The following is a 24,706-nucleotide window of genomic DNA, read 5'->3' as shown; positions in this document are numbered from 1 at the left end:
TTCTCAAAATTGGAGTTTCTCAAACCCTGCTGCTACTTTATCAACCAAGTTTATGCAACATTCTGAATCCTTTTTTTGTTATTTTAACAATCTTCACCAGCAGTAAATTCCATCTGAAAAAAAACAAAACAAAACACTTTTTTTTCCCCCCTAATCCTTAAGAAGCAATTCCTTATCCATTCAAGTTTTATCATGAGGTTGCAATAATCCAGTCACATCTTCAGGCTCCATTTCTGATTTTAGTTCTCTTGCTATTTCTACCACATCTGCCATTCTGTCCTCCACTGAATTCTTGAACCCTTCAAAGTTATCCATGAGAATTGAAATCACCTTCTATACTCTTATCCATGTTGATGTTTTCACCTCATCTCATGAGTCATGAATGCTCTTAATAGCATTAGAATGGTGAATCCTTTCCAGAAGGTTTTCAGTTTCTTTGTCCAGTCAGTATATTTTGAATGTTCTTTGCCCAGTCAGTTGTATTTTGAAAGGAATCTTTTTTTCTAAGCATCAGTTCTCTACAGTGGACTTGAAATATTTAGTAAGCCATGTTGTAAACATGTGCTGTCATCTTTGTTGTTCCTTTATTGAATATAGGCAGAGTAGATTTAGCATAATTATTAGGGCCCTCAGATTTTGAGAATAGTAGTAAATGAATATTGGTTTTACCTTAAGTCACCAGCTGCATTAGCCCCTAACAGGAGAGCCCCTGTCATTTGGAGCACTGAAGCCAGACACGGACTTTTGTCTACCTATAAAGATCCTAGATGGGCATCGTCTTCCAGTAGAAGGTTTCATTTACATTGAAAGTTTTTTGTTCATGGCAGCCAACTTCATTAATGATCTTAGCTAACCCTTCCAGATAACTTGCTGTAGCTTCTGTGTCAATACTTGCTGGTTCTCCTTGCACTTCTGTTATGGAGATGACTTCTTCCCTTACATTAACAAACCTCTGATAGCTTCCAACTTTTCTTCCACAGCTCCTCATCTCTCTAAGTCTTTATAGAATTAAAGAGAATTAGGTCCTTGCTCTGGATCAGGCTTTGGCTTAAGGAAATGTTGTGTCTGGTTTGGTCTTCTATCCAGACCACTAAAACTTCCTCTGTAACAACAATAAAACTGTTTTGCTTTCTATCATTATTATTTACTAGAGTAGAACTTTTTCCATTGCATTTACAACTTGAATAGCTGTTTGGCACAAGATGTTTAGATTTTAACTTTCAACATGTCTTTCTCATTAAGCTTTAATCATTTGTAGCTTTTGATTTAAAGTGAGAAACACACAACTTCCATTCACTTGAATATTTAGAGACTATGGTAGGATTATAACTTCATCTAATTTCAGTATTGTTGTGTCTCAAGGAATGGGGAGGCCCAAGGAGAAGGAGAGAGATGGGGAATGGCCAGTTGTTGGAATAGCTAGAGCATACACAACCTTAGATTAAGTTCACTTTCTTATTTGGGTATGTTTTGTGGTGCCCCCAAATTATTACATTAATAACATCAAAGATGACTTATCACAGATCACCATAACAAATGTAATAATAATGGAAAAGTTAAAATATTGTGAGAATTACCAAAATGTGACACAGAGACACAAAGTTGAGCAAATTCTGTTGAAAAATGGTGCGAGTAGACTTGCTTGACCCAGGGTTGCCACTAACCTTCAGTTTGTAAAAATCACAGTATCTGCGAGGCACAATAAAATGAGGTATGTCTGTATTCTTAGTTTATTCTGAGATCAGGGCTTATCATTTAAGTCCCTTAAAACAAGCAACTTGACCTATTCTCAAGGAACTTTAACTTTAAGAGGCAATTTAGCTTGAAGGGTTTTCTTGTGGCTAGAGGAAAAGGGCAGTAAGTTAGGAAAATAGCAACAAAAGATAATAATGGAACATAGAAAGAAAGAAGAATAGGATAAAGGCAGTCAGGTACGAGTTATGTTTTCAAGGTGCTAAACGAGTTTCAAATTTTTTGCTTTAGCCAGGGAATCCTTTAAGAGGGTGATTTTGGAATCTGAGTTTCTTTTGGCTGCTTCGTCAATCCAGAAAAGCAAAACACAAACAAAACCCCAGACAACTGAATATTTGGGATTTTGCTCTCTTTTGATTTAAGGCCTCTTTTATATAAGCAATTTTATTTATATTGAAAATTCCCCAGTTCACCTGTATTATTGCCTTAGGTCTGGCTGCCGTAGCACACTACCATAGATTGGATGGTTTAAACAACAGAACTGAATTTTCTCACTGTGCTGAAAGCTAGAATTCCAAAATCAAGGTGCTATCATGATCAGTTGTTAGTGAGAGCTCTTGGCCTGACATGTAGACAGCTGTGTTCTGTGAGAGAGGAAGAAAGGAAGAACGGTGGGGGAGTGGGGAGAGGCGGGGGAGAAGGACAGGGAAGGGTGTGGGGGGTGAGAGAGACCTGGTGTCTCTTCTTATCAGGGCACTAATCACATCTATGAGGGCACTCATTCCACACTCACAAGCTCATCTGAACTTAATTACCTCTGAAAGATTCTGTCTCCAAAAGTAATCACATTGGGGGTTAGAGGTTCAATATGTGAATTGAGGAGAGGGAGCACAATAGGTCCACAGCAATGACCTATGTCAAAATCATTCCATTTAGAAAGATAGCATTCAAATTAGACTTATTTTGAGAATGCATTTAAGAGATCTCTGAAGATCTAAGTCCTTTTTTGTACCTTGTAACTATATTCTCAAACATAGTAACTGGTTGTGTCTAATAGCAGACACAAGAAATCTTTAATCTCTGACGGGTGAGTGTTTGGAGATTAAACCTATCTGGAACTAAGCTGTCATGGAGAAAACAAGACAAACCAAGGAAAGTTATCATATGTTTCTGATAGATGCCATAGCCACGTCTGGCCTATTCAGCTGTTGAATAAACAAAAAATTTTATTTGTTAGTTCTTTGGGCCAACTCAAATGTCAGTCCTGTTGAACTTATGTCTGTCCTCTGCCTTATGTATTAACCTCTATATACTCACAAAAGAAATAGATGGGAGCAGTCAGGAAGACCAGCAATATTTTTAGTAACAAGACAGATTTCCACCAAGTATAAATTTTTAAATCTGATCAGATAATCAAAAGATCCCTAAAAGCCAGGATCAATCTCTGACAGAATTTAGTACTATGGTCAGAGAGAGCATTCTTCATGCTCTAATAGTGTCTAGCTGCCATTTGTTCTTTTTCAGCATGACAAAGAAAGGGGAAGATAAGTGAGGGTGAAGCTAAAGTGTAGCCTTTTGAAACATTGACCCTGGGCTACCTCTAAAGGAATTTTACAAAGCTGGCATTTTTTTCCTCATAGCTATTTTAGGTTTTTGCCAGCTTATCAAAAAAGTCACATCTATCAGATTCCTTTAACATCTTTATCATCCATTATTTAATAAGGACACTAATTTTTGCTTCTGTTTGCTAATATTTGTGCTCCCCCATAGTAAATGACAAAGCTGCCCTTATTGTGATGTCATGGTCTATGACAGCAGATTGGGTCAGTATTCTTCATGACATTTTCTGATACTAATGTGTTCATGCTTTATTTTATGCTATCACAAATGTAGCGCTGATAATCTAAGAAAAAAATATATATCCATATATATGTTTAAAGTTCATTATTAAAAACTTACATTTAAACATACTGTTTGAGAAATACCCTATCAAAGGATGAAAAATTATTCACGCATCTGTACAGATTATTCCTCACGTCGCAAGACTTGACTATTAACCAGTCACACTCAGAGTGATACTTTCTCTGTGCACAGATCAGCAGCCTTTCAGAAATGGTGGCCCAGTGAATATCTAAAGGAAAATTTGAGATAGCAGTGGTTATCTCAAGATTTTGTAGACTGGGAATCTTCATTTCACCCTGGAATCTGCTTGTATCTTATTTAGATGTACATAATTTATGGCAATTCCAGTGATGTAAAATGTAGCCATGACTTCCATTCATCCAGGAAGGCTAATGGTGGCTTGAAGCTAATGTTGTAACAAAGAAAGTGATGCTTCAGAACTGAAAGAGTTGGTGGTAAACCAGGAAAAGTTAGATCCTTTCACGTAATTAATCCTTTAGGGAGAGACCCCGAGGAGATTAAGAGAAGTTTGATACTGCTGTTGTTGTTTCCTTCCTCTTCCCTACTAAAATGCCTGGTCCTCTTATGGGAATATTGGGCCGTTACAATAACTTGTCATATTTGGTCAAAAGCACAGAATGTTGCTATATATCCTGACTTACTTGATTATGTGTTTCTAGAGCCTTTTATTTTACTCAGTGGACTAGCCATATACAGTTGATCCTTAAACAACAGGGAGATTAGGGCCACTGAAATTGAAAATCTGATTATAACATTTACCTCCCCTGAAACTTAACTACTAAATAGCATACACATGTCTAGAAGCCTAACTGATAATATAAATAGCCAGTTAACACATATTTTTATATTATATGTATTATACACTCTGTTTTTATAAGAAAGTAAGCCAGAGAAAATAAAATGTTATGAAAATCATAAGGAAGAGAAATTACATTTCCAGAACTGTACTGCATTTATTGGTAAAAATCTGCATATAAGTGCCCCTGTACAGTTCAAACCTGTGTTATTCAAGGGTCAACTGTATATATATATTTTTAAGGGTCAACTGTATATTATTCAAGATTTGTTACTGTGGAAATTTAACATTTGTTTATGAATTAAGAATTTTGGTCCAAGTGGATGAAATACCAACAACTTCACTGGGTATTCATGGCTTTGTGTAACTTGGCCCCTATGCAGTTTTTACTTAAGCTCTTTTCACCAGCTCAGTAGTTTGTAGCTATGCTAATTTCTTTAAAGGCTGTCCTTATTCTGGTTTCTGTATTTTTACTGATTTGGACTACCCACCTCCTTTTCATCTAACTGAATCATACTCAAATTAGTTGATAATGTCACTTTCTTGTCCAGGTAGAAGTTCGGATATATAGTTTCTAAAATTAAACAAACAATTCCTATGAAGAAGAATAAAAGAAAGCAAAGTGAAGACTTCTTTTTCACCTCGGCAATTCAGAATCTGTCCTAATGATAGCAAGAGGTGAACAGCCTAAAACCATTAACTGCAGTATATTTGAGTTCTTTGTGTTATTTAAACCATCCATTGAAATTATATACCTTTACACAATTGTGATTTGTAGTTCTTATGTAAAATTCTGTAGAGTGGGTTTTTTTTTTTAAGGAGATAATGGAATAATTTATTTAACTTCTTAAAAGTGGGGATGAACATTATGTAGATTATATTACTTCTCCTACTTTTGCGAAGTGAAGCCCATTAAATAACCATCAGTGCTACAGAACTGAAGACTAATCAATTATGTCTCGTAACCTGGGAGAGAGTCTTCATATATCTAATGTAATTTTTTCAACAAAGATTAGTAATTCAGATGATACTTGTTCTTTCATTCCTGTCAGCCAAAAAGGTATTGCAAAAGAGGAGCAGAGAAAAGGGAAGAAGAGAGGGGAAAGGAAGAGACGGAGGAGGGCCTGGAGAAGGAGGAAGAAGAGTGTGAATAAGGAGGGAGGGAGATTGATTTGTCATATACAACACTGACTACATTATGCTGGAAGTCAAAAGAGAGATATAAGGAAAAGATAAAAAGATACAGCTATTAGACAAAAAGCCAATTTATTCAATAACTAGTTGATACTATATGTGTAATAATTGATGATATTTAACCTAGTTCAAAAATTAAAGACGAAGAGATGTGAAAGAGAATTTAATGGGATCTTTCTGGAAAGAAAAAGGGAAAGTGAAGGGGAAGGGGAAGGAAAAAAAAAAGACAAGACAAGAAGAAAAGAAAAAAAGTAACCAAGAATATTTCTTCTAATTAGGAACTAAGTAGTACAACCACTACATGTCTGACAGTGCTGAAATCAAATAGCAATAATCCCCTGAAGGGGCAGAGTTTTTATATGTTGTGTTCTCTGTTACATCTTCAGAACCTAGAATATGGCTGGACCAAGTATGGACTTAATAAGTTGTTGTTTTTTTTTAATGTATTGTTGATTTAGGTAAATCGTGTGGGATAAATATACAAAGTGACAAGTGAATCAATAACTCTTTTAATTTGTATTATATTATAATTCCATGGAGATTAAAAGCTAAAACTTGCATCATTGCCTTGACTCATATTGTCTTGTATGTAATAATCATCAGTATTAAAAATAAGCAGACTTCTAACTGATATAGTTCCCAAGGCAAAGCATCTTTGATTGGGCTGATAGAGAAGAAATGTGAGGTTATCATAAAAGCTGACACACACGTAAATTAGATATTTTTTGGTCTAATAAATGGCAACATCTATAGGAAAATTATATTCAGCATGGTTTTATTTATACATAATTAATGGAATATTTCCTGTGCCTCAAGTTTTAAAATATTTCTTTTAAAAGATGATAATGTTAACTTATTAGTGGTATTATTCTTGGTTCATTGACAAATCCAAGTAGAACATGTTTCCTAACAATTTATAATATTATCTAGAAAGAATGACAGTAAAATGCATGCATTTTTGTTTAACTACCCTTCCCCTTAGGATATTGTCTATTGCCTATATGAAATGCTTCGGAAATTCTTTATATTCTGCCATGTCAAGCATATTCTTTCTCCTCCCTTTAATATTTTTTTTTCTGGGTTTAGAGTCTAGGATATCAGATTAAATAAATTTTAGGTTAGGCTTTATTTAAATGATTCCCTTGTTGTGCACATTTTCTTAGAAGGGATGACAACTACGATTTGATCTTATTCTTGGAAAATTCATAAAGTGTTGTTTTGAGTGGTGGAGCAGATACTTATTTGTCTGTACTTGCTATAGCAACCTTTCTGCAAGGATAGCTCCAAGGCTCTTTCTAAGTTTGAAATGAGAACCCTAAGTGGGAAGGTCAGAATGTTTACCAGACTGTTTTTTTTTTTTCTCTAGGTGAATTGAATACGTACGTTTATGTGTGTGTGTATACATATGTATATATATATATGCTTTGCTGTTTATATTATTTTTTATTTCTCTAGTGCTGTGCTGTAGACAATTGCTGAATGAGAATTTTAAATATCAGTCCCTTGCAACTGTCATTCATAAATAACCGACACATAACATGTCGGCAAATCTTTGTCGCACTTATGTCTGGAATTTTTTTTTTCTTTTATCACTTAGGTAACAATTTTAATGAAGGCCTGTTCAAGAGGCATTATCTATTTTTGACATTAATTATAAATGCTGTTTATGAATATTTTGTCTATTACAGTGTAACAAATCTTCCTAAAACATAATGGCTTAGAATGGCAAAAATCATTCATCATGTAAGATTTTTTGTGGGTCAGAAGTTGAGACAGAGTGTAGTGAGAGAGTTTTTCCTTTCCTCTGTGATGTTTAAGGCCTTTGCTTGAATACAAAGTCCTTTCACTCACATCAAGTGGTTGTTAATGGCTGTCAACTGAGGGACTTGATGGGATTCTCAACCAGGCTATGTGTGTGGGCTTGGCTTCCTCACAACAGGGTGGCTGGGTTCCAGCAGCAAGCGTCCCAAGAGAGTCAGATGAAGCACAGTGCCTTCTATGACCTAGCCTTGAAAATTACATGGTGTCACTTCCACCACATTCTTTCCAGCAAGGCAGTCACAAAAGTCATAAAGTTTCAGAGTCAGGGAATTGAGATCCCACCACTCAAAAACAATCAGGATGGAATATATATTGGTGTGACCATCTTTGGAAAATTCAGTGTGCCACAATGGGTAATAGCAGTCCTGCAAAATTTAACATGGAAAGTTTCATGAACAGAGTATGTACCTTCTACCTGAATTGCTCAGAAGAGTGGACCACAATGATGGTGTCATTCTAATAGTACATCTGGAATATATGCCAATGATGATAGACTTTATGGATCTGTAGTGCTAATATTGTTCCTATAAATAGCCTTCTGTGGAAGCCCAGAAAACAGTACCTAGGGTCCTATATGCTAAATGGTGTCTGTGCACATGAAGAAATGCTGATCACTTTTTATTACTAAGTTTTCAGAAAGCAATAATAGTTGTTTATGACTCTGTTCCTCCTGATGTTCTCTCTGTATTATTTGGGTCTGTGTGTAAAATGTATATAGATATGTAGTATATGTATTACATATATGATGTGTATACATAATATATAATATATGCACATATAAAATAGGTATTATTTTATACATTGTAGGCCACATTTGGAAGAAGGCAACCAGAATGACGAAGTATAAATAAACTTCCCATAATTAGAATTACTGAGGCATGGGCTGAATAGCCTAAGCAGATAGCGGTCAACGGCAGAGGATAGTCGTAGCCATATAGACTCAGTCATTAGGTTGGAGTTCGGATGGAAATTCTAGGATCCTTTTATTTATTTAGTTATTAGTGTTCATGAAAGGAATTCTTTAGCCCTTTTCCTAAGCTAGCCGTTGTATTTGTTTGCTCATGCTGCCATAACAAAGTGCCACAAACTTTATTTTTTCATAGTCTGGAGGCTAGAAGTTTCAAGTTCAAGGTGTCTGTAGGATTGATTTCTTCTGAGTTCTATCTTTTACTCTATTTGCTGTTTCTGTAATGTACTGAGAATTGTGTTTAATTTTAATAAAGGAAGCAAGTAAACATAGAGTGTATGTATTTGAAATAGAAGTGTTGACATTTCCGAATGCTCTGCCCTCTTACTTTGTTCCCTCCTTTCCAGACGCCACCACTCGCAGTGACGGGAAGCCCTCCCCATTTCCCAGCTTCATTGATCTCAGCATTGCCGCCTGTGATCTTCCTGGATCTCATTCCTGTACTTCAGTGCTGCCAGGCTATGTTCAGAAAATATAAAGCTGATTGTGTCACTTCTTAGTTAAGGGATCGTTAGCAGATCCTCATGAACTTCAAAATTAAATACTAATGTTTTAGCTTTGCTTAGAAGTACTTAAGGTGTTGATAAAACCTGTATCTCCTTTCTTCAACTCCTTGCATCTCCTCTAGGTCCAGCCACGCTGAATTATTTTGATTTCTGAAGATATATGATATTTTCTTACATTGCATTGCCTTTTAGCACACTCTTTCCTAGGCTTGGCTACCATCTTTTCTTTTCCTCAGTGCCTCCATTCAATTTTTCTTTAGCCTCCATTCATTAGATTGAGATTATGGAGTTATTTTTGTCTTGCAGTGTGCTAAGGAACCAGGAGGGAACAAGAGAGCCGTGGTCCTGCTCTTTGAGTTGTGTGAATTACTTTGCCTGGCCACTTCTTTGATAGTACTTTTTATATGGCATTATTTCTATACTGCACTAAGTTACATTCATGCGAATACTTTGTCTTTTATTTCCATCAGGCCAGTACCTGTCACAGTACCTAGATGTGGTATAGTTCAGTGAAGGCCACTAATGGAGTCAGTATGTGTGCCTGCTTTTGCTCAGTGTGTTTATTTGTAATTAGGATGCAATGGCTTCTGTTTTATCTGCTTATTTTCAGTTCCTCTTTCAATTCTGGACTAATATTTTTTCATCAGAAGAGCCTTTTATAAGCACCGTATTAAGGATGTTAATTCAGAAGACATATTAAGAAGTGTGCTTCTTAGTACCCATCACCCATTTAGCTCAGCCCCCCACCAACCTGACCTCCATCAACCCTCAGATTGTCCTCTATAGTTAAGACTCTGTTTTATGGTTTGTGTCTCTCTTCCCCCCCACCTTATGTTCATTTGTTTTGTTTCTTCAGTTCCTTTAGATATGAGTGAAATCATATGGTTCCTTCTCTGACTGGCTTATTTCACTTAGCATAATATACTCTAGCTCCATCCCTGTGGTTACAAATGGCTAGATTCCATTCTTTTTTATGGCTGATATGCTGTCTATCTATCTGTAGATAAAAAAGGTGTGTGTGTGTGTGTGTGTGTGTGTGTGTGTGTACACACATCATTCATCAGTTGTTGGACACTTGGGGCTATTTCCACAGTTTGGCTGTTGTTAATAATGCTGCTATAAACACTGGAGTGCATGTGCCCCTTCAAATCAGTATTTTCTATCCTTTGGGTAAATACCTAGTGGTGCAGTTGCTGGATCATAGGGTAGTTCTATATTTAACTTTATAGGAATCTCCACACTGTTCTCCAGAGCAGCTGCACCAGTTTGCATTCCTACCAACAGTGTAAGTGTTCCCCTTTCTCCACATTCATACCAACAGACTGATATTATTTATCAGCTGGCGGAGGAGAACTTTATGTGATCATGGACACTAACTACATAAGGAAGGGCAGTCTAGAACTTCATCATGGGAAGAATTTTGTCTTCATCAAGAAGCCCCAGCTACTTTTAATGGTTTTCAACTGATTGAATCAGGCTCACCCGGATTATCTATTGACAGTTCCTTTACTTAAGGTCAGCTGTAGTAGGTTATAATCATATCTGCAAAATATGTTCACAGCACATTTAGATTAGTATTTGATTAAATAACTGGAATCTGATGTATCAAAAATATCAAAACTAGTTATAAATAATATTATTTTATTTTTTAAATAAAATTAAATTTTAAGTTTTAAAACTTCTTACAGTTTCTCCAGCATTATCCTAAGCACTTCATATACAGTAATTCACTTAATCCTCATAACAACCCAAGAAGATATTATTATTATTATTCATATTTTACTGATGAGAAAAATTATGAAGAAAAGCAAATTTGATCTGAGAATCTATTCCATTAGAAGACGTATACATTCCACAAAACATGTATTTTTGTCATTTTTATTCACTGATACGTCTCAAGCATGTATAATAGGGCTGGGCAAGATGGATCAACAGCAATTGATTACAAATAAATTTGAAAAAATAATCTTTTTCTGAATTATATAATTTCCTTTTCCATAGGTAACCGTATGTATGTATGGGTTTCATCCTGGCACTTGACACTCATTCTGTGAAGCAATAGGAAAATATTTGTTGTAAATCAGTTTGATATACTGAGCTTGGAACTGAAAGCATTTGTATAATAAGTCAAAGCTGTGCTGTGTTCTAGGGTAAATTACCTGATGATTATACAATTTTTCTAGGATAAATAATTTAGATATAAGAATATTACTGAATTGGGGCACTTGGGTGGCTCGGTGGGTTAAGCCTCTGCCTTCAGCTCAGTCATGATCTCAGGATCCGGATCGAGTCCCGCATCAGGCTTTCTGCTTAGTGGGGAGCCTGCTTCCCCTTCTCTCTCTGCTTACCTCTCTGCCTACTTGTGCATGTTCTCTCTCTCTCTCTCTCTCTGTCAAATAAATAAATAAATCTTTTTTTTTTTTATTTTTTTTTTTTTAATTTTTTATTTTTTATAAACATATATTTTTATCCCCAGGGGTACAGGTCTGTGAATCACCAGGTTTACACACTTCACAGCACTCACCAAATCACATACCCTCCCCAATGTCTATAATCCCACCCCCTTCTCCCAAACCCCCTCCCCCCAGCAACCCTCAGTTTGTTTTGTGAGATTAAGAGTCACTTATGGTTTGTCTCCCTCCCAATCCCATCTTGTTTCATTTATTCTTCTACCCACTTAAGCCTCCATGTTGCATCACCACTTCCTCATATCAGGGAGATCATATGATAGTTGTCTTTCTCTGCTTGACTTATTTCGCTAAGCATGATACGCTCTAGTTCCATCCATGTTGTTGCAAATGGCAAGATTTCATTTCTTTTGATGGCTGCATAGTATTCCATTGTGTATATATACCACATCTTCTTGATCCATTCATCTGTTGATGGACATCTAGGTTCTTTCCATAGTTTGGCTATTGTGGACATTGCTGCTATAAACATTCGGGTGCATGTGTCCCTTTGGATCACTACATTTGTATCTTTAGGGTAAATACCCAATAGTGCAATTGCTGGGTCATAGGGCAGTTCTATTTTCAACATTTTGAGGAACCTCCATGCTGTTTTCCAGAGTGGCTGCACCAGCTTGCATTCCCACCAACAGTGTAGGAGGGTTCCCCTTTCTCCGCATCCTCGCCAGCATCTGTCATTTCCTGACTTGTTGATTTTAGCCATTCTGACTGGTGTGAGGTGATATCTCATTGTGGTTTTGATTTGTATTTCCCTGATGCCGAGTGATATGGAGCACTTTTTCATGTGTCTGTTCGCCATCTGGATGTCTTCTTTGCAGAAATGTCTGTTCATGTCCTCTGCCCATTTTTTGATTGGATTATTTGTTCTTTGGGTGTTGAGTTTGCTAAGTTCTTTATAGATTCTGGACACTAGTCCTTTATCTGATATGTCGTTTGCAAATATCTTCTCCCATTCTGTCAGTTGTCTTTTGATTTTGTTAAATGTTTCCTTTGCTGTGCAAAAGCTTTTGATCTTGATGAAATCCCAGTAGTTCATTTTTGCCCTTGCTTCCCTTGCCTTTTGCGTTGTTCCTAGGAAGATGTTGCTGCGGCAGAGGTCAAAGAGGTTGCTGCCCGTGTTCTCCTCAAGGATTTTGATGGATTCCTTTCGTACATTGAGGTCCTTCATCCATTTTGAGTCTATTTTTGTGTGTGGTGTAAGGAAATGGTCCAATTTCATTTTTCTGCATGTGGCTGTCCAATTTTCCCAGCACCATTTATTGAAAAGGCTGTCCATTTTCCATTGGACATTCTTTCCTGCTTTGTCGAAGATTAGTTGACCATAGATTTGAGGGTCTATTTCTGGGCTCTCTATTCTGTTCCATTGATCTATGTGTCTGTTTTTGTGCCAGTACCATGCTGTCTTGATGATGACAGCTTTGTAATAGAGCTTGAAGTCCAGAATTGTGATGCCACCAACGTTGGCTTTCTTTTTCAATATCCCTTTGGCTATTCGAGGTCTTTTCTGGTTCCATATAAATTTTAGAATTATTTGTTCCATTTCTTTGAAAAAGATGGATGGTACTTTGATAGGAATTGCATTAAATGTGTAGATTGCTTTAGGTAGCATAGACATTTTCACAATATTTATTCTTCCAATCCAGGAGCATGGAACATTTTTCCATTTCTTTGTGTCTTCCTCAATTTCTTTCATGAGTACTTTATAGTTTTCTGAGTATAGATTCTGTGTCTCTTTGGTTAGGTTTGCATCCAAAACCATAAGATACCTAGGAATAAATAAATAAATCTTTAAAAAATATTATTGAATATAAATATAACTGAAAAAGATAAACTCTTAAACTCACTCTTTAGAATACTTGATGCATTATATGTAAATAAGGATCAACATGAAGTATTGGTAGTAGCATAGTGGTACAGGCAAATAGATTAAATTCTGGTTTTGCTACTCCTAAGCTGCCTCACCTTGAACACTGTAGAATGGGGGTAATACTTACCCCATAGAAATTTTCTGAGAGATAGGGATGATACTGTAATGCTAAATGCATAGTTAGTACATGGACTTACACCTACTACATAATGATAGTCAAGCTTTTGAAAGTAAATATTCCTGTTTTATGGGGTTAAACTTTACCAGTGGATTGTTCTGTGGATGGGAAAGGGGAAGGTGAATACCTTTTCAAGTTAAAAATAAATTCTTCTCAAAATTTTACACCAACAATTTGCTCATTGATAGTAAAATATTCTGGTGAATTGGAGTGGTGACTTCAAATGTAGTTATGCATGATGCCTATAAGTTAATCATGCTCTAGGCATATTCAGTAATTTTTATGTTCTAGTTTTGCATGAAAGAGAAAAATGTCTCTCCTAACAAATCTTTGGCATTTTAATGAACATTTTAATACTGATTTTATAAAATAGAAGACAAAACAAAGATAGAAGTTCAGTAACTAAATGAAACAATTTTGATATATCAGACTGGAAAAAAAATAGCGTAACACAATTTCAATATTTAGGTCTTGGATCTCAGTTTATTATGAGGCTGAAAGAAGCACTTTATATAATATAGTTAAAAATGGAGAATCATTTCATATAATAGTGTATTTTCTCTGGTGTAATAAAAGGTTACATGATATAGTCAGACTACTCAATTTTAAACCCAGAAATGATTTCTACTCTGCCCTAAGATTTGCAGATTTCTGATGCAGAGGTCCCAGAAGTGTGGATCATTTTGGGTGTTCATACACTTTTAACTACCCAGGAATAAATGAGAGAAGTGCTTAGAACCAAATCTTAGCATAAGTAAGTCTTGTGACTTTCAAACACTTTCTCTCATTTTAAAACTCCGATTGGTATAACTCATCATCAAATGTCAGTTTCTTATGTCTGAGTCATTGTTTTTATATTAACTGGTAGTTGTACAACTGACTTCTTCATGCAGTTACAGCATCTTGCCAGGAGACCCTCTCAGAATACCCTGATTGGTGACCTTAACCTTAATCAAAAGATTCCATCTGTCTAGAAAGAAATGGGACTTTAATTTTTTAGTTAGCCTGGCTCTGACAATTCCAAGCAACACAAGCCTATGATGGAATTTTTTGCGATTCAGGGAATTCAGTTAAACAAAGATTCTTTTCACAAAAGAACAAATTCAGGGTGCCTGGGTGGCTCAGTGGGTTAAGCCTCTGCCTTTGGCTTAGGTCATTATCTCACGGTCCTGGGAGGGAGCCCTGCATCCGGCTCTCTGCTCAGCAAGGAGCCTGCTTCCCCCTCTCTCTCTCTGCCTGCCTCTCTTCCTACTTGTGATCTCTTTCTGTCAAATAAATAAATAAAATCTTTAAAAAAAAAAAGAACAAATGCAGCATATAAATTTATAGGTTGGTGTCTCAAATTATTATCTGTGTCTATGGTTGGAAGTAAGAGTAGAAAACATCAATTTTTCAACTCATGGATGCTGGAAACTTACTTGAAGATGTGATGCCTTGACATAGCTCATGTTTTTTAAGTTCTATCATGAAGTAACTATCAGCTGTTCCATAAATTTAACTTTTTTCTAAATTTAGAAGTAAATAATATTTTCCATTGATTAAAACTGTCTTTATAAGTACAATTACATAATGTGAGTAATTAAAAGATTAGGAGTTTATTCATTTCACACTCTGCTTTCTCGCAAAGCCAGTTTTTCCCCATATGAGAGTTCAGCCTGATTAGTGAACCATTTGCTTTTTTTTTTTTTTAATATTTTATTTATTTACTTGACAGAGAGAAACAGAGCGAGACAGGGAACACAAGCAGAATAAGTGGAGAGGGAGAAGCAGGCTTCCTGTAGAGCAGGGAGACCAGTGTGGGACTAGATCCCAGGACCCTGGGATCATGACCTGAGCTGAAGGCAGATGCTTAATAACTGAGCCACCCAGGCACCCCGTGAACCATTTGCTTTTGATGCAGTTTGGGAAGTACAGAGATAATTTTTACTTCAAACCAGGATTCCTACAGTTTTGTAGTATCTAAACTTGTCACAATGGTTCAATCACTTAGATTAAAAATTAAAGCCCCTGGTGGTATGAAAATGAATTAATTTGAAGGGAATCCATGAAATGAGGATCATCCATTTAACAATTTGAGAACAATTTTCTGGATCAGCACCTTACAATAGCTTCTGAAAAAGTGATTTTTGTTTTTCCTTTGGGGAAAGGGGAAGCATTTAGAAAATGAAATTAAATTTAATCTGATTAAATCATATATTGTTTGCCTGAAGGAATTTCAAAAAGTCCCATTGTTTTGAAGTAATATCAGTCTTCCACACATCTGTTTATCTACTCAGGTTTTCATGACTGTATCTTTTTTTTTTTATCCATGACTACATCTTAATATATGTTTCATTTTTTCTGTTTTTAAAACTAAGGAGAGTGTCATTATAGGAATTTGTGAAGTACTAAAAAAAAAAAAAAAAAAGAAAGAAAGAAGAAAATGGAATTCCCTGTTGTCAAATAACCCAAACTTTAATTCCTATAATATTTTTTTAAAATAATTTATTTATTTGACAGATAGAGAGTACAAGTAGGCAGAGCAGTAGGCAGAGGGAGAAGCAGACTCACTGCTGAGCAGGGAGCCTGATGCGGGGCTCGATCCCAGGACCCTGGAATCACGACCCAGGCCGAAAGCAGTCGCTTAACAGACTGAGCCACCCAGGTGCCCCAATTCCTATAATAATTTTTATACATTCACCTTTAATTACGGTGTAGTATATAAGCATTCTGTGTCCATTAAGAGAAAAAGTTACATTTTTATTTCACAAAGATCAATATAATTAGCAAACCACATTCAATGACTTACTTTAATTACTTAAAAAATTGTCTACTTAATCTTACAAATGTGAACAAATATGAACTATGTTGTCCCATAAAAAGTGTGTATTGTGTTCTTGTATTTCTAAAATGTTTAAAAAGGTATTCATTGCCCTATTAGTGAACTAGTATGGTAGAGACTTGTGTTGGCTAACAATATGACTCTCACTTGATTTCCATTAATCTTATAGTATAATTTTCTTTCAAAGCCCAGCAATAATTTAACATTTCTGTCAGAAATATCTAAAGTTCTTTTTACCTAAATAGGAATTTGTAAGGTGTTTTATCAGAGATATTAAATAAATGTCATTTTAAAATACAGATTTCCCCCTTTTCTCTGACACCCAAATTCTTTTGTAAAATGTTTTAGGGCGATAAAACAGTTATGAGTTTTCCTAAAATAGAAAAATGTTTAAATCCCAACAACTCTGAAGGTCTTTTTTAAATTTGAAACTTCCTTTTATTTTGTATCATCAGGTTTATTTTATAAGGCAAATATAATGTTTTCTCCTTTAGTTATATTCTATCGTTCTTCAAAATTAATTTATGCATTAATGGCATGGTAAAATATGAAAATAATATCCAAGAACTTATATACTAGCTAAATAATTATACAGAGTAGTTCACATTATGATCATGACCATTGTGATATGTTTCTGATTTACTTTTTAGTAGGAACCATAATTTTGAAGAAAATTTTTTGTCTGAACATAATGATCACATAAACATCCATTATTCTATTGATTTTCAAAAATTGTTTCTTTTCTCCATGACTTATTGCTAAGGTTTCCTTTATTTTTTTTTCCCCCTATCTGCCTCAGAATGAAGGACAGCTGAGGCATATTCATTATTTGGGAAATCTTACTTCCCTTTTATTATTCCATTCACTGTTTTTAGACCTTAGCTGATTTTTTAAAAAGTGTATTGAAAAGTAAGTGACATACAATACTATATTAGTTTCAGCCATGTAACATAATGAATCAGCGATTCAGAAGTTCTGTACTTTACTCAGTTCTCAGCACATATTATCCATACAGCATCCTTCACCATGTAATTTTATCACAATATTATTAACCATATTCCTTCTGCTGTACTTTTCATCTCCAGGACTTACTTTATAATTGGAAGTTTGTACCTCTTAATTCCCTTTATCTATTTTGCCCCATCCCCCACTCACCTCCCTTCTGGCAATACCAGTTTGTTCTCTGTATCTATGAGACTATTTTGCTTTTTGTTTGTTCTTTTGTTTTGCTTGTTTGGTTATATGTTTTCTTTTTAGATTCTAGATATAAGTGAAATGATATGGTATTTATCTTTTTCTACCTGACTTAGTTCATTTAGCATAATACCTTCTAGTTCCATCTGTGTTGTCCCACATGGCAAAATCTCATTTTTTTATGGCTGAGTAATATACCTGTGTGTGTGTGTGTGTGTTTCCCATCTTTTTTTATCCACTTACCTACTGATTGATACTTGAGTTGATTTCATACCTTGGCTATCATAAATAATGCTGCAGGGGAAATTGGGTGGCTCTGTCAGTTAAGTATCTAACTCTTGAATTGGCTTAGGTCATTATCTCAGGGTCCTGTGGTACGGTCCCACATCAGGCTCCCTGCTCAACGGGGAGTCTGCTTGGGATTCTCTCTCTCCCTCTTCCATTGCCCTCCCCCTGCTTGTGCAGTCTCTGACTCTAAAATAAGTAAATAAATCTTTAAGAAAATAAATAATGCTGCAGTAGGTGTGCATTTATCTTTTTGAATTACTGCTCTTGCTTTCTTTGAATAAATATCCAGTGGTAGAGTTTTTGGATCATACAGTGTGTCAATTTTGATTTTTTTTTTTCAAGAATCTCCATACTGTTTTCCATAGTGGTTGCAACAATTTATGTTTCCAACAGCAGTACAGGAGGATTCTGTTTTCCCAACATTCTCACCAACACTTGTTATTTCTTGTCTTTTTGATACTAGTCATTCTGACTGGTGAGAGGTAATATCCCTGTTGAATAGTGATGTGGAGCATCTTTTTACGTGTCTGTGGGCCGTCTGGTATGTCTTCCTTGGAAAAATGTCCGTTTAAGTCTTCTGGCCCATTTTTTAAATTGGATTGGGTTTTTATGGTGTTGAGTTGTATAAGTTATTTATTTATTTTGGATAATAACTCCTTATTGGATATATCATTTAAAATATCTTCTCCATTTACTTTTTTTTAAAGTTATAATTTCTCTATTACTTATTGGCCTAACTTGCATTTATTATACTAACTCTTGATGAAATGTAAAGATATTAAAACTTGAGTGCAATTATATTTCAGCTAAATATAAGAGCTCTGTCATTTTTTTTAAGACTTTATTTATTTATTTGACATAGAGAGAGAGATCACAAATAAGCAGAGAGGCAGGCAAAGGGAGGGAAGCAGGCTCCCTGCTGAGCAGAGAGTCCAATGTGGGGCTGGATCCCAGAAGGCAGAGGCTTAACCCATTGAGCCACCCAGGCACCCCAAGAGCTCTGTCATTTACATGAAGCTCTTAACCAGGTATTTTTAGATTAGTGTATTATCGTTTTCCATTCTGTAATAATTAATGAGGCTTATTTTTATTGACTTAGTTATTCATTGTTTTTTTTTTAACTTTGGTATCTTTGAGAGCAGTGCCACTTGTTCCAGTCTCTAGATAATAAAAACTAAATATTGATAGTAATATTACCTTAAGTAAGCAAATACTTCCTATTTTTGAAAATTGTTCTTGTTCACCTATAGCCTTTTTCCTACGTACTCTTTCTTTTCCTTTTTAAAGATAACTCTATTTTCCCTCATAGAGATCTAGATAAATGCTTTCACTTAATCTAGTAAGAAGCTTAATGTACTAACACATGAGAAATATTTCCTAGAGAAGAAATTGAAACTTTGCTAAAACATGGGAGGAAGAGGCTATTTCTTTCTTGCCCACAGTAGAATACTACCTTTAAACATATTTCTTGAAACATACCAGTTAGTTCACTAAATATTTGTGGACTATGTAAGTGGTATCCCAGAGGAATGAAACAATAATATTATTCTTAGTCTCTTTCTTCATTAGCAGCATTTAAGGCAACAGTGGAAATTTAAAATGTAATACAGTTTTTTTCTCCCAACTATGATGGAGTTGTTTGATGTGAACTCACAGTTCATTCCAAGAATATGTAAACTAAATTTAGAAGAAGAAGAAGAAGAAGAAGAAGAAGTAGTAGTAGTAGTAGTAGGTGAGAAGGAAGAGAAAGAGGAAGAGGAAACATAATCTATTTGATGGCATTGGAGAGACAAAGAAGAAACTAGCATGTCACCTTTGACACATACTAGACACTAATGTTTGTCTCTTGAGTGCCACATGATTGCTTTAAATTCACCTCTGTTTTTAGTGGTCATCTTTTAGATCTCAGAATCTGAGCAGATTAATAATGCAACAAATATTTTTAGGCGAAAGGTGAAGAACCTTAAGATTTTTTCTTACCCATCTTTGAGATCATAGTCCATACTTCTTGGATGATTTGCATAACCTTATTGTATTTATGCTTTTTTTTCATTAATGTGGTTACCATCTTTAGTATTTGCCTCTTTCTGTATTGGGGAGGGGGTTAACTTATTGTTCACCTCTTAGTTCTTGAAATGAGTACACAGATGAGCAATTATTGACCTTTAATTTATAATCAATTCATATATACATCACTAGCAATTTTCATTTCTTGACTACATTTTCATTTCCACTCTCAGATTCCTTCCTTAGAGTGTCTGTTTTTGTAAAATGTCGCATGAGTTTATCACTGGTAAACAGGGAAGTTATGTGACCACATACTTTGAGTTCTCTTCTTAATCTGAGTAGCAGATGCATGGTGACCAGACACTGATAGACTTTGAAAGAAGCAATGTGTCTGTGTTACTGATCATGATCCACATTTCTTATTTGTGTAGTGATTTGTGGATTGAAAGGCTACTGGAGAAGTTCATAATTTATATAATTACACAAAGTAGATGTACCATGTGAATGGAAATATGAATCATATTTTTGGGAGTTCCTTGTATTATTGAACTAAACATGTAACTAAAATTTGTGCTTATCAGAATCATGTGAAACAAGAATTTACAGTGACTTTATTAGATACCAGTAAGATAAATATTAAAGCCACGATGTGATACCACTATACACTTACAGGAATAGCTGTGGTAGGCAGAATTCTAAGCTGACACACAAATCTAACCGTTGTATAATATCGTCCCCTGGGAAGATAGGACATCACTGCTGTAATTACGTAATGCTCCGTGGCAAAAGGGACTCTGTAGATGTAGTTAAGATTACTACTCAGTTGACTTTGAGCCAGTCAAATAGGAGGTCATCTGATGGGACTAACTTCATTGTTGTTAGCAGCAGAATAAATCAGAATATGAACTTTGAAGCATGAGAGGGTTTCAGTGTGAAGGATATTATTCATTGCTGAGATAGACAGGCCATTGACCACTGACCTGTGAAGAGCTTCGAGTCTCAGAGTGGTCACTGGCCAGTAGCCGGTAAGAAAAAAAGAAGACCTGATTGCTACTACTCCAAGAAACTAAATTTTGCCAGCAACCTCAATGAGCTTAAAAGTGGATTCTTCCCCGCCCCCCCCCACCCCACCCCAGAGACTCTAGGTAAGAGCACGGCCAGGCTGTGAACCTGACATTGGCCTTGTGGCACCCTAATTAGAGAACTCAACTGAGCTCACTAGACTTCTTACTATAGAACTATGAAATCACAATTGGGGTGCTGTTAATTTGTCATGCAGTAATAAAAAATTCATATAATATTGAAATTTTAAAAACCGGCCAAACTAAGGGTCACTACAGACATGGAACAACTGACACTCTTCTTCTGCTTTGGGGAATGCAAATTAATGCAATCAGTTCAGAAACCTGTTTAGCAGTATCTACTAAAGCTGAAGGTGAAATACATGGACATAAGAGCAGTTCCTAGATATTTTTTCCATACAAATTTATTTACACACCAAAAGAAAACAAAAGTACAGATGTGTTTATAGACATTTCAAAATAGCCTCAGACCAGCACAGTCTTTTTTTTTTTTTTAAAGATTTTATTTATTTATTTATTTGACAGAGAGAAATCACAAGTAGATGGAGAGGCAGGCAGAGAGAGAGAGAGGGAAGCAGGCTCTCCGCTGAGCAGAGAGCCCGATGCGGGACTCGATCCCAGGACCCCGAGATCATGACCTGAGCCGAAGGCAGCGGCTTAACCCACTGAGCCACCCAGGTGCCCCAGACCAGCACAGTCTTAAGTGTCCAGCACCAATAAAATGGACAAGTAAATCGTGCTATACTCATTCAGTGGACTGCTATACAGCTCTGGGAATGAATGGAGTGCTGCTGCACATGAAAAAGTCTTACGAGTGTAAATTGAATTAGTAAGACACACAGAAAACAGTGCACACACAGGAGAGTATCATTTCCTTCATACAAAGGTCAGAAATAGTCCAACCCAATCTATGATTATTTAAGTAATAATAATGGTTAAGTTTGGAGGCTACAAGTGATTGGAAAGGGGTACCACAGGGGATTTTAAAGTGCTGGTAATGCTTATTGATCATAACGCTGATCAAACAGGTGTGTTCATTTTGCAAAGATTCATTTAACTGTATATGATTTATGCACTTCTTATCTTCAATGAAGAGCTTTTTTTTTTTTTTTTTTAATGAAGGACTATAAAGTATTGCCAACACCTTTTCCACTGTGTGGCTTAAAAAAAAGAAAAATTGCCTAGGGTAATTCAGCTAGCGAGTGGAAAGACAGAGTGGAAACTGATAATTAAGGATAATTTAATGGTAATTAATGTCTTAGCTGAATTATCTCTTTCATTTGAAAATTTAAAAAAGAGAAGAAGGGAAAGTGAGGCTAGTCAATAAATAATTTTGACATTTACAATTAATTTTTTTTAATAAAACAGTGTGCCGGGAGGATTCATACCACTCCGTAGTTTCATGTGCTGCTGTGGTTCTCACTCCTATGGAACCAACGATAGAAATGAAGAAAAGAGAAGAACTAAAATTTCCTGAACCTGCCAAACAGTAAGTTATTTGTCTGATTTTTCAGAACTTTGTAAACTAGTTTGATAACTGATCAGAATTAGATAGCTCAGAAATGATGATTTATAATGAATGTATGAATACTAGTGAATACTAGTATATTAAAAGGACAGATAATTTTGTTCATATACCATTCGAGTTTCATTCTGTTACCTTATCTTAGTGACACGAAGCACTTTATTTCTTTAATACTGTGATTGTGGGTGCACTGTTCTCAGATGGCTTATTTTCGGGCCCAAACTCGTGTTTATATGTGGAGGTGGAAAAGAGCCATGATCATCAGGAGGGGTTTTGGATGGCTTATTTTATATTCACAAGCTTATTCATCTAAAATATAATCTGTTTTTTTAATATAATCTGTTTTTAATATAAACTTGTTAGCTTAAAGTTGGCTTGCATTTTACAAGGAATAAAAGTTCTTATTTGTAACTATATTAAATAAATCACTCTAAATTAAAACTTCACAGTATTTAATGTTTCTGTATTTTTGCTATTAAACAGATAAAGTTTCACTTAAATTTAGATTTGATCCTATATTGAATAAATGATAGATTTTTTTCTTAAAAAGAAATTCGTAGTAACTAATGTAAGCTACGTGAACCTGAAATATCAAATAATTAGGATATTTCTAGGTATGCATTATGTAAAGGCTAAGGGAAACTTTACTGGTATTTTCCAGTGAAGCTAGTGCCATTCCCACTTTAAGGTCTCACATTGGAGCCTAAGTGATGTATGGTGTTGCCAGTGATTGCTGGCTAACCACCATCTGAGCCAAGTGGTATTTACCTTGAAGAACATACTGTTTTTCCCCATTGGTTTACAGTGTATCATACTTGTTTGTTTCCGATGTGCTTTATTGGCTAAGCTCCCAAGGACAGAGTTTCTTGGAATATGATAGTGCCTGATACTCTTTGTGAAATCAATTAGAAAATCCCTTATTGTTACATTCAACAATGTTGAATTCAAATGGAGCAATGTATATATTTGATAGCGTGAAGATAGTATTAGTATTCTCATATAGAGAAAAGAAGTACTAACCAATTCAGAAAGTAATGATTGTAATTCAGTTTTAATACAATTTAAAAGTGAAAACAATTTAGCAGCTCTTAATATAGTCTTAATTTTTAGGTTCCAATTTTTTTGTCTAATAGGAGGAAAATTACATCTCATATATGCCAATTGAATTATATTAGAAAACTCAAATGCATTTTCTTCAGTACATGTATGAGTTTACATAAGTTACCTATATATTTATAAATAGGATCTTAAATTATTTTAATTATCTTTTAGTGATTCTGCTTAAAACAGGAAAGAGTGTTATTTTCTTGCACAAAATACCTTTTTTTAGTCCTTAGCTACTTCATAAATATTCATTCTTCTTTATTCTGGGATGTATATCAAACCCGACTATTAATGGGCTGTTCTTTTTTTTTCTGCCTTTCTGTTACCCTACATATACTGTGTTACTCTGTATTCTCTGAATCTACTTTCTTACTAAACATTCTCCTTAGCAATATCACTCACTCACTCATTCATCATTCATTCATAGAGGGTTTTTTTGTTTGTTTGTTTTTGTTTTTGTTTTTTGAGTCAGAGAGACCTTGGTTAAAATCCCAATTCTGACTATACACACACACACACACACACAAACACACAACGGAAATTGGGGACCTTTTATTTAAGCTCTTTGTGCTTTCCTTTCTTCATCTGTTAATTGGGGTGGTATCATCATCTTTTACAGTCATTGTATTAAGTGAAGTGTTACTGGTAAAGGACCCGAAATCTAAGAATCTACAGAAGTATTAGTTATGTTGTGCCTCCACAGCTTCAATTATTAATATTACCAATGACTTACAGATATATATTCTTCTCCTGAAGGCTTTTCTGAATGCAAGTCTTAATATTTAAAGTTGCTGACCTAACTGGTCTTACTAGATATCCTATCAGAATCTTACATTAGGTTTGCCTAAAACCAAATTAATGACTCCGGTAGCCCCCTTAAACATTGATTGTTTCTGACTTCTATATTCATGTAAAGCTACCATTGTTTTTCTTTTCTTAAAATCTCAGTAAATTTTCTCTTCCACATTTCACATTCAGTTATTTACTGATTACTTGATTAAGGTCTCTATTATATTCTTACCATTTCAGCCAATCAGGAAGGCAAATAACATCCAATATTTTTAAGTATCTCCTAACAGTAACTGTGAACTTAATGAAACTGTTCAAATAATGGCCATTGTATCAAATGGAGATTGCATATTCCCTTCATATCTTACACTACTATTCTGAGAATTAATTGATAGATGTGACTATATGGCAAGAACACAATATAAATGCAGAGGCATAGTGATTAATTCAAAACTTTCATTTGCTAATGAGAGAAGCTGCAGTG

The 24,706-nt window shown here is 35.2% G+C and overlaps 1 protein-coding gene across 2 annotated transcripts in view; it reads left to right on the top strand.

Annotated features, from left to right (window-relative positions):
* Positions 1-24,706, top strand: part of CCSER1 (coiled-coil serine rich protein 1) — a 907,623-nt gene that overhangs the window by 287,214 nt on the left and 595,703 nt on the right. For both annotated transcript variants that reach the window (XM_045079361.1, XM_004756068.3), the window contains exon 5: positions 22,173-22,293. In XM_045079361.1, coding sequence (XP_044935296.1) covers positions 22,173-22,293 — 121 coding nt within the window. The remainder of the gene's footprint in view (positions 1-22,172; positions 22,294-24,706) is intronic.

This window comes from Mustela putorius, unplaced genomic scaffold (assembly GCF_011764305.1).
Source record: "Mustela putorius furo isolate JIRA1106 unplaced genomic scaffold, ASM1176430v1.1 tig00000382_pilon_pilon_pilon, whole genome shotgun sequence".
Lineage (NCBI taxonomy): Eukaryota > Metazoa > Chordata > Mammalia > Carnivora > Mustelidae > Mustela > Mustela putorius.
Note: the sequence above shows the minus strand (reverse complement) of the source record. Positions and strands in the feature narration are given on the sequence as shown.